Below are 14,247 nucleotides of genomic sequence, written 5' to 3' on the forward strand. Positions count from 1 at the left end.
AGAACAGGGAAGAAAGTATTGTGTAGTGCATGATAAACCAAATGCATATGGGGGTTTTAGAGGTAGTTAACAATGAAGATTGCTTCAGTGCCTGCATTTAGAAGAAAATTGCTAAGGTGTTTATCCCTCAGAGAGAGACCTTTAGCATGAATATGAAAGAAAAAGGCAATTCTCTGAGTTAGGGAATGTAGCTGAGGAATTTTTACTGGTATTGTGGAGAACTGATATGGTGATTTCATCCATATTTAGGGATGAATAAAAAGTAGATATCATCTCCCAGGTAGGTGATGGACGGCATCTTTTCATTACTGCACATGACGAACCATCTTGGGAAGAGCAGGATTAATAAAGTTAAAAAAAGCACAGTTGCAGAAAACTGGCAAATATATTATCACGTGGAAGCAGGAGGGCAATTAGAGTGGGAACATTGGGCATCTTAGTGAAAAGAAGCTTTATCTGGAGGGAGAGTCTGACTGCCAGTGCAGGTTATTTACTAGCTCCTCAGTAAGAAAGAATGGTCACTCAGTGATGTTATATTTTGTAGTCCTGAGTTATTTTATTGGAAGTTGCTCAAATCCATCTTTTTTTCTGCCTTGTTTCTTTCCCTTTACTTTTTTTCCTATCAGGCTGGTGTGGCTCAAACTTTTTGCATAAGTCATGATGCAGGACATGTGAATACAGAATAGTGAGTACATATAAAGTGCTCTGCAGTTAGGGAAGGGACAGTGAAATTGTCATCCATCAGTGCTCAGGATGCAAAGGAACACTGACACCTGTTTTTCACAAGGCTTAGTCCTGCATAGTCTGTGACTGAGAGCAGTACAGGATAGCATGGGAAGCAGTATTGCAGCTGAAAAGAGAAGGGGAACCTGAATCTATAAGTCCACTTGTGGGGAACAACATGATTTCACTGTGAAAATAGATCGTGTCTAACAATGATTTAAAGTCAATAAAAAAAAAATTAACATCACAAATCCATTATTTTCAGACAGGGTGAAAGCTTAACATACCAGTTCAGAGCCTCAGACTCATTTGGATGAAGATGAGAGCAATGTCATAATGAATTGCCCTTATTGAGTAATCCATATTAGGAAACTGCTATCTTCATTTTTAATTAATTTATCTTTACATTCAGAATATTAGTTGTGCATAAAGTCTCTTCTGTATTCAGAGATAAGCAATGTATTAACTAGTGGGAAGGAATCCATCTCTTTCTATGAGAATACATTAGATGTTAGAAAGAATCCTAAACTGAGGTATAATGCAACATCATCACCTTTCTGGGACTGAAAACCTGTTTCTGTAGTAAGCAGGTTTCTGCTGAAGAACATAAGTATAGGGGAAATTAGGAGGGTGAAATAATTTTAGAAAATTTTCAGCAAAATTTTTTGGAAATAATGAATGTAAATCTATGCTTGAATTTCCTAATCAGTGTGTCTAATTGTTTTTCTTAAGTTGCTGATCATCCATTCAGTTGACCCACTAAGCTTGGACAATCTTCTTTCCCATAGGCAAGGTCTTGAGGTGCTGTCAGTCACTCTGCCAAGGTGAGCTAACCTGGAAAACCCCTAAGAATCAGCAGCTAAAAAGCAATGCTGATATTTATCACAGAAATGATTATCATACCTATGTCTTCCAGAAAGAACACCTGTCACGAATATTCTTCTTCTGTTTCCCTTTCCAGTAAATAAATTAACTTAAACAGGGAGTTGCCACCTGTCTTCTAAATTACAGATTAATTTCAGTGCCTGTCTGAGCTTTATCCTCGTACATTCCCGGAGTTAAGAAAAGACTACTGATTTGGTACAATGCGGAGTTTGTAATATTGCCTTGCAAGGCAATCAGATAAAGCTGAGAAAGCCATTATTCTGCTGGGAGCTTGGTCTGAATCTTTTTTATCTTCATGCTTCTCCCGTCATCAGTGATTCATACTTCTCTCCAGTCATGTGCATTTTGTCCCCAGTACAAATTCACAGAAGAAAAGGGATATTGCTGTTTTACAAGAGAAGCAAGAATTCTTTCCTGTAATTACAAGGCATGAGACACTGACTGATCATTAATCAAGGGGCTGATTATTTTAATAATCCACTGCAAGCTCAGGGGCTAATTCTCATTTATACTAATCTCACTTTGAACTTCTCCTGAATCATTACAAAAATGGGCAAAAAGGGTTATGAGAGATGGGTTTGGTGCTCAATTAGAGCAATGTAGAGACTTGACAAGGAGAAGAATCCATCTCTGTCCTTCAGTGTTTAAGCCGGAGCCCCTGCATTTTTTTTGGTCTGTCTCTGAGCTGTTACTCAGCTCCCTTCCTTCCTCCCAGTCCTGTGGCAGATGGTTCAGGCTGGTACAGGTTGCTGAGTACCACCTGCTGCAAATTTTTCACTGTCTTTTTTCTATGTAACTCCTTTTGTTGTTGCTGTCATTTGCAAAGGGTGGCTGGACATAAGAGGGAGGCAAGATGAGTATGTGAAGTTATGTTGATAATGTTCAGTGCTTTTTTGTTTTCTGCTGTGTCGTTGCTGAGAACCTGTGGCTGGTGCAGGCAGGGCTCCTGCGAGGAAAGGCAGCAGGCTGGGAACTTTGGCTTCTGTGGTGGAAAAAAATGTACCTTTATTATCACATAATGTTACTCAACCCATGCTGAAGAACAGCACCACTGCTGAGTGATGCAAAGGGAAAAATCCTTTAGCTTTAAGCATTAGATGCTGCATTCTCTTGATCTTTTCAGCTCCACTGGAAATGAAAGAGCCTCGTAGAAGTTAAAGGAAAAGTTTAAAATGGAGAGGAGGAGTAGCCTTATCATCCAAATGTGTGAAGGACATGAGTGGGCAGGGCTTGGCTGATATTGTGGACATCAGAAGCAGGGCTCTCTATTTAGTCTCTGTCAAGGTAGTAAGGGAAGTACAAAAGAAAAACATCCCTGTCATCTTAAACACTTTCCTGAGAATGTGTTGAGTTACTCTCTGGAGTTTGTTGTATCTCTCTAATGACTTAGAGAGAGGGACTTGAAGACTAAATAAAGAGATGATGCTAAATTTAGAATACTTGACTTCCTCTTTAGGAGGCAGAAACCACATTTAATAAAGATTTTTGCATCTAGATTAATGCTGTATTGTGATGTTTATTCAATATAATATCCAGCTAACATCTTATCTGGATGTTTTATTTGAAATGTAACTGCTGCAGGTTTCTTGCTGCTTGCTATTACAAATAGGTTTTAAAAAAACACTTTTTTCCCCTCCTCCCCTCACAAAAAAAAACTAACAAAAAAAAACAAACAAAAAAAACCTAACAAAAAAAAAACCACTAAAAAGTCCATGAAATCCAGACAATTATCACAGCACTTATCACCAGTGTACTTTCAATAGGTAAATCTATTTCAAGAGGTAAAAGAAAAGCACAGTTTATGACAAGCAGTGCCAGGTGGATGATATGTAATCCCTACAAAGTCAACTGTCGTGCTTATATGTGTAAGAGAACTTACTATCAGAGAGATATGGGAGATTTGCATTTTGGCTTTAAAAAGGATTTGCTGCTAAAAGGTAATATTGTACTGTATTGGCAAAAAAAAAATCAGGAGACAGAATAAATTTTCAACTTACTTTTAATAAGAAAATTATGAGTGAACAATGAAGTTTCACTTTATTTTTTTGCTTTAATTTTTTTTTCTCTCACTATTTGAAGATTTTTTGCACTTCCCCCTGCATCCTTTTTGTTCATTTTGTCCTTATTTGGTTTTTTTGCCATAGATGAACAATAGCCTGCTTGTTTGCAAGAATACATCCCACCCCTCAAGTGTTCACTATAAATATGAAAAAACCCAGTTTAAAATAAGAACGACCTCTGTGGTAATCAGGGACACAGTTTTGATTAAGAACATCTGTTAGCATATTCCTGGTTCTAAAGTCTAAAGTTCTAAAGTCAAGCACAACATAAGACAAGAAGATATAGAAAGTGACATTCTTCAAACTGTGAGGCTGGCCTCCCTGGGGAGGCTCTGACCTCTTCCAGAAATACAAACCAAGATCATAAAAAAGCCCAGAACAGACATCAAAATGTGTGGAGTGTGTTTGTAGTTTTAAAAACATGACACCTTCACTTTGGAGGTGCCACATCTTTAAATTTCTAAGCACCACACTTCTGAGGAGCGTGGGGAAGGACTGCACTTGCAAGCTGTGTTTACTGCTCAAACATATCACCACACAATGTAAAAGAGGGGCAAGAATGGCAACCTTCTGCTCATTGCCTTGTCCATTTTTTTTCTTTTTTGTTCTTCTCTTTTTTCTCTTTTATCCTTTTTGGGGGTGTCAAGGCCATCTCTTAGCTATGTGTAACATGGGGATCTGGGAGATATGGCTTCACTTTAGAGCTCTGCTGGTGTAAAGTGGGAATGTAGGAGATGCTGTTTCTAAGCAACTTCTATTCTGAGTTGCATAAAAGCTTTTCTAACCCAGAACTCCTTCTCCGGCATTGTTCAGGAGGAAATGCTTAGGAAACAGCAAAGAAACAGACTGCCTTTGCTGAACTTTGTTATACATCATTCTAGACTCTTTCAGTCAGCAAGTCAAGATTATTCTGAGTTGAACATGAGACGCAGACTTATGTTTGATAATAATACATAGACCAACCCTTCATAAAGATCAGGGTATCTTAATGTATTGTGACTTTACTGCTCAATTACTTTGTTTCCTCTTCTGGACAGATTAAGATTCTGATCTTATCTGGAAAATATTCCGATCTCTAATGAAAAAAAACCCAACATACAATTTCTATTCATAATAACAGCATGAATTTTAAAATTAAATAAAAATATTACTTTTTATGAAAAAAAATCTCTTGCTCATTATGAAATGTGAGATAAAAGATTATCAATCAAGATGAAGGAGAGAAAACAGAGGTTAGGCATTTTCTTTTTCCTAATTTGTTTTCTTAAAAGCTGATAGAAAAACCAAGAATATACAGGAGTACAAAATGTGGAAATAGGAACACTCTCCCAGGTGTATGGAAGTATTTCTTCAGTGCGAATGGACTGGATTATGAAAAATAAAGTGTTGCTAGAACTGAAAATTTTGAAAGATTAAAAGGCAATCAGATAGGTTTCTACAGGTACACTGGCTACTGTACATAGGTCAGGAAAAATGTGGGGCTGCTGCTGGAACAAGTGAGTGTCCTAATGATGAGGAACATGGATTGTACAGATGCACTCAAGGCTTCCTCTCTTCCCGTCTTCATAAGCAAGCTCTGCTCTTATGCCTCCCAGGAAAGTTTGAGGGAGAGACTAGAGGGGGATAAATAAGGGAGAAGTGAATCAAGCTGGCTGTAGGCAGTTCAGTACCGCAGGATGAGGTATCCAAGCATGTTGAGGAAGATCCTTGATACCATTGTGAAGTTGTTCTGATACCTATGAAAAATCATGTCAGATGCCTGATTACTGAAGAAAGGAAAACGTGACATCTCTCTAGGAGCAACCTAACCTCAAGAGACCTTTTTGTCAGTGTTCTTCAACAATAGGTAGAAATATATAGTCTTATGAGGATTAGTGGAATTTTTTTCTGCATTGAATAACACTGGAAAAAGAAAAGGAAAAAGTTATGTTGCTTTCTTTCAACTTTAAGAAAAATTTTGTTTTGTTTCTCTCCAAACTTGATGCATGTTCTCAAGTATTACATCTCTCAAGAAGAATGCTGATTTGGTTTCAAAAGGTTTTTTACCACACTTTTCATTTAAGTCTTAGTCATAATACACAAAAGAGTACTCAAGATTGATGTCAAGCTGCAAAATGCTGTAAACATGACAAATCTTCACTTTAATTTTTAGAATTTATTTCCTTTTGAGGGGGTGTGATTTTCTTCTGTCTTTTCCCCTTGGCATTTACTGACTTGGGAATGTTTTGCATTTTCCCTTTATGGAGTAGAAATTTGTATCCAGTACAATTCCTGAATGATTTTAAGAGACCCTTTTCACAGTAGGAGAATATTAAACAAGATAATAGTGTGACAGATGCCCAGCTTTTTTTATAAGTGAACTAGATAAAATATAAAAATAAAAATACTGAAAAAATCTGTAAAACCTTAGGCTTCGTCTCTACACCTGAACATTCACAAAACCCAGGTCAACTTGGGTTTTAGTTCTGGTTACTGTAGATAAACATGAAAAAAAGTGAAATTTGGAGTAAGACTTGAAAATTAACAAAGAGATGTAATTTCTTCTTAGTCCTTTGTCTTTTTTATATAATATGCATACAGATCTACATTTTTAGCAAGATTTTAGTATGTGTATTGATAATTAAATTTTTTTTTTCTCTTAGTATATATTATTATGTTGAGGTTCTTGGTGAAAAGGGAAAAAAAACACTTCTTTTGAAATCAAAAAACAGGCTTATTTATGTTTGATCTTGGAGTCCTTGTCTCTGGAGTTGTTTGATCTTTGGAGTCCTTCCCTTGTGCCAAGGGAAGAATGCTGAGAAATTAATGTCAACATCAAAAAATTGCAATGGAAATGACTAGCTGAGTTAAGAACAGAAAGACAATTCTATGTCCTCAATCCAGTTTGCACAGAATATTTAATGCCTCTGAAAATGGATCATTTCAAAATTGACACTAAAGTATTTTACCTGTTTAGTCTAATTAATCAGTGGAAATAACATGTCATTATAAAAAATTACATAGGTAAACTCATTCTTATTCTGAAAGCTTTGACTATGCCCTGGCATGAACCAGAATGTGTAGGTAGATGATTCTGACTCAAAAGTGTCAGTCCTAAAAGCTGAGAACTTTGTCCCTTTGGAATGATTCAGTGTGTGAAATTAGGAACCCAGGGCCTCCTGTCAGTCAGGGAAGCCATTAAGCATCCCTGGGGAGTGATCCTGGGAGTACTCATGCTCCAGAACATCACTTACTGTGAGTAACTTAAACAGGGATGTGTGACCTAATTACTTCTTGGTTTGCCATAAATGGCAATAAATGAGTGTACAAAGCTCTGAGCAGTTCCTAGAGGCGGATCACCTCACTTAAACAGAGCTCATTCTTTGTAAAAGGTTGTGCAGAGCAGTCATAGAGTGATAAAGTAGTTGATTTATGAAACTTCTTACTCAAGGAGACAGGTCATCTGGGCTGGGCGTTAGGTTCCATGTGAAAACGGGCGCTTTTAGCTATCAGCTCCCCTCAGTTGTATAAACCCTCTAAAAATAAATAATAGCTTTAAAAAATACCTAATTAGATAACTAATGGTATAACTATTTTCCAGCATTAGAAGAGCCTGTAGTACATTAATGGCATTGAATTGTTTACTGCTTTTTACAAGGACAGCTTAGACAGTGGACTGCAGCTGCACAACCAGCTGAATTCAGAAGCCTAATCCTTAGATTTAACTTCACTGAAGTCTTCCATTGTCTGCTTAGCCTGAAGGAATCCCAAACTAGTTCTGTTCCCCCTATATAAAGGAGACTATTCTCGTAATAATGGTGTAGAACAGCTCTAAGGGACTGGTGCAAAGAAGAGAAAATCAGGGTCACGTGGGATGGTGGCTGCAGTGGGATCTTTGTTCTGGTGTAAAAGTTTGGTGTCTGAGGGCAGATAATGGATTTAATGATTGTGTTTAGTCATTAGCACTCCCTGCTCTCAACTTGGGAGACTTTGATTGTGATGTATAGTTTTGTATTGCATCATTTATTAATCTAGTAGCTATCTAACATAGATGGCTGGAAGAGATTTGGGAACAGAGACGCAGCTCTGTTCAGTCTCTTGTCCAAACCATAGAGTGTGGAATCCTTTCTGTTTGATATCTTCAGTGCTCAGCTGCTCTACTGCCTGCACATCCAGTTTCCAGAGGATGGAATACATTATGACCTGACCCACTCTGTTTTGTAGCTTAGTAGTTAATAAACTCTTCTGGGGTGCTATGGGATGATAATTCAGAGATTTTCAAATTCTGAGTAAGTCTCAATGAAGAATCCTACCCTTAAATTGCCTATTAGTCTGCCATTTTGAAGCTTAGTTGGATGAACTTTTTCCTGTAGCAGGTGAAATGTTTTCGATGATATATAAAGCCCTTGGGTAAAAGATACATCATAAATAAATGATAATGGTCAACATGAAAGTCTATTCACAGCAAATATTGTAAATCAATGTGAGCAAGTATTGAGAGAGATTTAAGGCTAAGACTTTTAAAAGTGCATAAGAAATCCATTTCCCTTCAATTTTCAGCAAGGGCTAAGGATATATATTTGTAAACTTAACTAAACTAAACTGTTTTAAAAAATCCTAAATTCTCAATAGAGTAAAAAATACAGGATTTTATGCTGCGTGCTGCTGCTGCTGCTTATAGAAATGGTCCAATGTTGATATGTGCATTCCATTTTTATCAGACCTTCCTGCATCTTAATATCTCTGGAGAACTGATTTTGTCAGGAGGATTCTGATCCTGACCTACTGTTGCTATGGTATTGGGTTATTCTGGGCTGTGATCAAGAGAAACAAACAAACTTGAGAAAGATACTGGCTTTAAAATATATTCTCAAGCCACAGTTCCTGATACTATTTTTTGACAACTAAATCTTGAAATTTTTTTGTACGGTATGTCAGTTATTAAAAGCTCCTGGAAAAAAACACACCACTAACAAGAAGTATTTCTGTGACAATAAACATAAAATGAGAAAAATGCAAGAGGAAGAAATGGGGTAAAATATTGCACTGCTTAAAATTGTTCATTCTCACTTAATGACATTACCCCACACTGAAGTGAAACCTCCATCTTTTCTGAGACCCTTTAAAAAAGTAGAACTTTTGCAGATCAGATCCCTGTTTTGTTAGGCACTGTTCCAAAACTGATGGCAATCAATGAATATCTTTTTGATATTACTGAGCTTTTGAATTGAGTGCATAATAAGGAATCTGTACCTGTCTCCAGTTCCTAGTAATATCGTTTCTTTTACACTGAATTTTAATATTCATTCAGTTGCAAGTCAGTTTGTACTGGCAGCACCGAAGAAGTTTCTGGTAATACATGAGAAAATATCTTCTGTATGCAGGCACTTGCATAATAAGTTCAGATTCTTAGAGGACAGAGCTCCCTTGATGGGAAAAGAAAAAAATGTCCTAAGAGAAATCCTTATTATTGGGGTTGATGAACCCAGAAGGATGCACAAATTTCAGCAAGCAGTGTTTACAAGGTTAAAACAAGCAATGTGAATTTATGCAGGGAACCAGGGAAGTTTTCTGCAAGTTTGTTATTTACAGATGGATCATTTTGTTTGCCAAATTACTGAGCATGTTCTTCCTATTCTGCAGGCAGAATTCACAGCCATGAGGGACCAGTATATGCGAGGTGGAGAAGGCTTCATTATCTGCTATTCCATCACAGACCGCCAATCCTTTCAAGAAGCAGCTGAGTTTAAGGAACTCATTTATCGTGTCCGGCACACCTATGACATTCCTGTGGTGCTGGTGGGAAACAAAATAGATCTTGAGGAGTTCAGACAGGTAAGAGACTTCTCTGCTGGATTTGGCTTGGTATTGCTTGGCTGCTTCAGGGGTTTCTGCAGCATATGTTGTGCAGTGCTACTGAGAATTATTAGCACAAAAAGCGACAAATTTGTAATGAATTAAAGTCTTTGTGGTGACTTTCATTCATATGTTTTGAAAGTTTAAGCAGCACTGGCAAAACACATCTAAACTTTCTCTGCTTTTACTTGAAAAACTTTGACTACTGTTGTCAAAATATTTATATATATATATATATAGATATATAGATATATATATATATTCAAAATATAAAGAGCTTCAGTCAGGACCTTTGTGGAAAAATACCTTTGATTTCTTTGACACTTCCAGCCAAACAAACAGAGGTTTGTTTTCTTTCCCAAACATATTAGATTTGATTAAAGGTTTTTCTGCCTCAGACTAAAAAAAAAAAAAAAAAAAGGTAAAAAAAAAAAAGTGAAAAAATAGAAATCTATATGAGACTACATCTGCCTGAAGATCCAGTGACTGTGTTATCAGTGTTCAGGTAAAAAGGGGACATGCAAGACTTGAATTCACTTTGATTTGTATACAAGATTTCAGTTACCACCACCCATAGAGAAACAGAATTTTTTGACTACAAGGTCAATGGCTGTGGCTTTCTCAATGTCTTTAATAATCTTTGCTCACTTTTTTCTTTTACTTCCTCTACTTCTTCCTTACTGTTTGTACTGGTGAGCCAGAAAGAGATCACATTCGAATGGCTTGGTTGCGGCCTGGTACTGAACAGAAAATATGCCTCATCTACAACTAGAACTGCTTTCAAATATCTGATTTCTGTGCAGACATATACAACATTTTAAATAAAATGGTGTTTTTTTGGTTCATTAGCATCTGTGCTCACACAATCTTATCTACTCTTTTCCACTTATCCTGTCACTCTTCTCCCCATTCTGTTGTCTTCTTTATTCTACCTGAAGAAAATCAAAGACAGCATTGAGCCTGAAACAAGTCTTAAAGATCTGATTATGTACATTTAAAATGTCACATCTTTTTCCAGATCATTTGCTTCCTCCCCAAATCAGGCTGTGACAAAACCCTAATGGTGACAATCCAGCTGCACTTTAACAGGGGTTTCAAACACAGGTGTCATGTGCTTTTACACCAGAAAGGGAGGGATGAGGGTTTGGGAAGGATGTGGGTTCTGTTGTTTTGCTGAGAGAACTGGACATTCACTTGATTCCAAAGCAGGATACAATTGATTACCTACAGCTATCCCTAGATGAGCTTTCAGCAGTGCTCAGTTTCCTAATTGGTATGAAGACAGTCTTTTAGAGATCTTTGCAACTATCTCTTTCTGCCCTCAACTTTTGTTGAACTTTTATATTTTAACCACTGTCAGCATATATAAAAATATATGCCTGGCTTTTTACATGATGTATGCTGCTTTCCTCAAATCTATCAACGGGACTACAAGAAAAAAACTAATCTGCAATTTAAATTGCAATTTTAGAGAAAAAAAAACCGAGTTTATTATTTTTAAATAATATTTTTGGTTTATGATGCCTTTAGTGAAATTATAGTCTTTATATGTGCCTGTGATTTTTAATGTCCTAAGAAATGGTTTTGTCTATACTCCTTCTTAAAGCAAGTTTTAGTTATATTCACCAGCCTAAAGAATGAACACTTTCAATTTCCTCTGAACAGCACAAGGAAAATTGTGTAAAAACTGGGTGGAAAAGGGAGTAAATAATTATCTTGATGTATATGTGGTGGCAAGGCATCATCCCCCACAGGCATCAATTGCTTAGGCATTCACAAAATCATGGAATGGTTTGTATTGGAAGGGATTTCAAAGCTGATCTCATTCCAACCACTCTGTCATGGGCAGGAGCACCTTTCACTAGACCAGATTGCTCCAAGTCCCACCCAGTCTGGCCTGGAGCATTTATCCATGTCCTTTCCCTGATTTTTCAGCTATTGCTCTAAGAAACACTTAACTATTATATGCATTAAATTTCATAGCTATTTGATAGAAAAATACAGAACTAAATGGTTAGGTAACATTTTCATTTCGGTGTTTTCAAACAGCAAAGCCATTAGATCAGTAAATGTATGCTTGTATGTCTTTAATTATCATCAGATTTTCAGAAATATGTAGGACCAGCTGTTCGAAAATGCTGATACTTTCATTTTAATGCTGATATTTTCACCTTGTCTCTTTACTCAAGATGAACACCTTACTCTTACTGTTTAAAACATGTAACAGATAAATATCTAATTAGAACATTTTCATCTTTTAAAAATACATTAAAGCTATTCAAGTTTATGCCATACTAATGTTAAATTGCAGCTTTATACTAAAAAGAATTAATAGTTAGGACCTGTGACATTACTGAAATGTTGTTTAAAATATAAAAAAGTCTTTACCTACTAATCACTCCAAAATATTAATTATATTGAGAAATTTAAAGGGGAACTACTCAATAATGTGCTGTAAGTCTGAACTGTAAAACATTCTTTCCAGAACCTTTTTTGAACTTTCAATGTAGATGTTAGAACTCCTCTTGAAATTCTAGCCATGCAGAAATATCAGAGCCTTCATGGAGCATATTTTCCTGTTTTTGTTTTTTGAACCCAGAGGAATCAGCTGAGGGCTCAATTGAGTCCATAGATAATATGTTGATGTCCATTTTGTCTGAAGTTAGGAGGGCAGCTCATGTTTATTCCAGGTCCTTGCCTTTCTGGGAAACCTGTCATCAAAGCTGTTAGTATGGTTTTTCTCCTGAAAAGAATTATGCAGTTGTTTACCCTTCCACCCATGAGTTGCCTTAAGGGCTTCAAACAAAAACCTGGGAGCAGCAATACCTTTGAAAGGATTTCCCTCTAGAATACACTCCTTTAGAAACAAATAAAAAATAACCATGAAATCTGCCTTTTTCATCCAGGACTCTAGTGGTGGAAAAAGGGGGAGTTTGTTCAAAGTGAAAGAGTAGGTTTAGATCAGATGTTAGGGAGAAATTCCTTTCTGTGAGGATGGTGAGGCCCTGGCACAGGTTGCCCAGGGAAGCTGTGGCTGCCCCTGGATCCCTGGGAGTCTGTATTTAGGGCCAGGTTGGATGGGGCTTGAAGCAACCTGGAACACTGGAAGGTGTCACTGCCCATGGCAGGGGGGGTGGAAAATGGTAGTCTTTAAGGTCCTTTCCAACCCAAACCATTCTGTGGTTCTGTGATTCTATGATTTAACATGGAGCAATATATTACTTGGAGTGCAAATGTGTTACAGAGCTTTCATTGTAATTTTTCTCTGAAGTTTTATCATTCCAGAAAATAATTCTCAAACAGTATTACAGTAAGTTTTCATGACCAGAACCAGCTGAATATTCTCACTTCAATGATATTTTACTCTGTATTTTGCTGAAGATAAGCCAACTGGCTATCAGACAATGTGAATGTCAACTTTTAGGTTTTCATTTTGACAGTTGCTCTATTTTCACGCTTCTCAAACCTTGAAATATCAGTTGAGTCAGAGAAGATAAAGGTTTTTGTTTTGTTTTGCTTTGCTTTGTTTGTTTTTGTTTAGCTTTATTTTCTTAAAAACTTGTTTTCATTTGGTTTCTTCTGTGTGAGTAACTTTTTGGTATATGTATAAAAAATGGTCAGTTTGTACTTTCGGATGCCTGGTTGAGACACTGAAAATACTTCAAGAATATGATATTTTGCTTTTACTTTTATTTTTCAGTGCATGACTATGAAGTACTGTTTACTAGATGCTCCCTTACTCATATTATGAATCATGACTCTGTAGTATTATGAATTTCTTACCTTAGCATCAGGCGCAATTCTGTTGCTTTTGGGATTAAAACTCCTTTGAAATTTGTAACTGTACTTCAACACCAGCAGTTCCACTTTGTCTTGAAAACATTAGATGTTAGGTAGGTAGAAGTGTCTGTACTGAAGAAAAACTCTTGTTTCCCATTATTCAGACCAATGTCCGACACAAAGAATGAAAGGTTTCAATTTTCCTTCTGAACTTGAACTGTAAGTCAAGGGAAATGCATTTTATTGCTGCTTATTAACAATGAGTATATATCTGTGTTAATTACAAATATTGCAAATAGTGAGATTGAATGACTTGGCTAGACTATCTATAAAATCCATGCAGAAAACCAGGATTTATCATAGAAGTGTCTCATGTCGTAGAAGTGTCTCATAAAGTGAGATGTATCTGCCTGGGAAGAAGTCTGTCTTGCTGCTGACAGCAGAGGGAGGCTCAAACAGCCATCTTCTTTGCCTTTTTTGTGCTAGTGTTTTGGTGAGATGGAAACTTATAAAATTGTTTCTGACATATTTTCAGTTTAGAATCCAAACCTACTGATTCATCTTGTTATTGCTTCTGCTAACTACAAAGAGTACTTCTGAAGCATGTACTCATCTTTTCTTTGATTTTTGAATAAACAAAATCCTAGACAACAACTACAAAATCATAATGGAAGTTTAATGGAAAAAAATCCTGAGGAGAACAGGGCAGAGAAGAGCAAATTCTTCAAAACTATGTCTTCTCTAGAAAAGGGGAGCTAGGAAGGGTCTGGAGCAAAAGTCTGATGAGCAGAGGCTTAAGGACCTGGGAAAGGGGTTCAGTCTGGAGAAAAGGAGGCTCAGGGAGGACTTTGTGGCTCTGCACATCTCCCTGACAGGAGGGAACAGCCAGGGGTTTGGGCTCTGCTCCCAGGGAACAGGAACAGAAGGAGAGGGAGCAGCCTCAGGCTGGGCCAGGAGAGGTTCA

General features: G+C 36.9%; 1 protein-coding gene across 4 annotated transcripts in view; it reads left to right on the forward strand.

Annotated features, from left to right (window-relative positions):
- RIT2 (Ras like without CAAX 2) overlaps positions 1 to 14,247 on the forward strand; it is a 217,809-nt gene that overhangs the window by 79,319 nt on the left and 124,243 nt on the right. For 3 of the 4 annotated variants that reach the window (XM_072922767.1, XM_072922769.1, XM_002188004.7), the window contains exon 4: positions 9,291 to 9,482. In XM_072922767.1, coding sequence (XP_072778868.1) covers positions 9,291 to 9,482 — 192 coding nt within the window. Of the gene's footprint in view, positions 1 to 9,290; positions 9,483 to 10,204; positions 10,352 to 14,247 lie in introns of those variants that run through there. The other variant, XM_072922768.1, reaches the window with a different exon arrangement.

This window comes from Taeniopygia guttata, chromosome Z (genome assembly GCF_048771995.1).
Source record: "Taeniopygia guttata chromosome Z, bTaeGut7.mat, whole genome shotgun sequence".
Lineage (NCBI taxonomy): Eukaryota > Metazoa > Chordata > Aves > Passeriformes > Estrildidae > Taeniopygia > Taeniopygia guttata.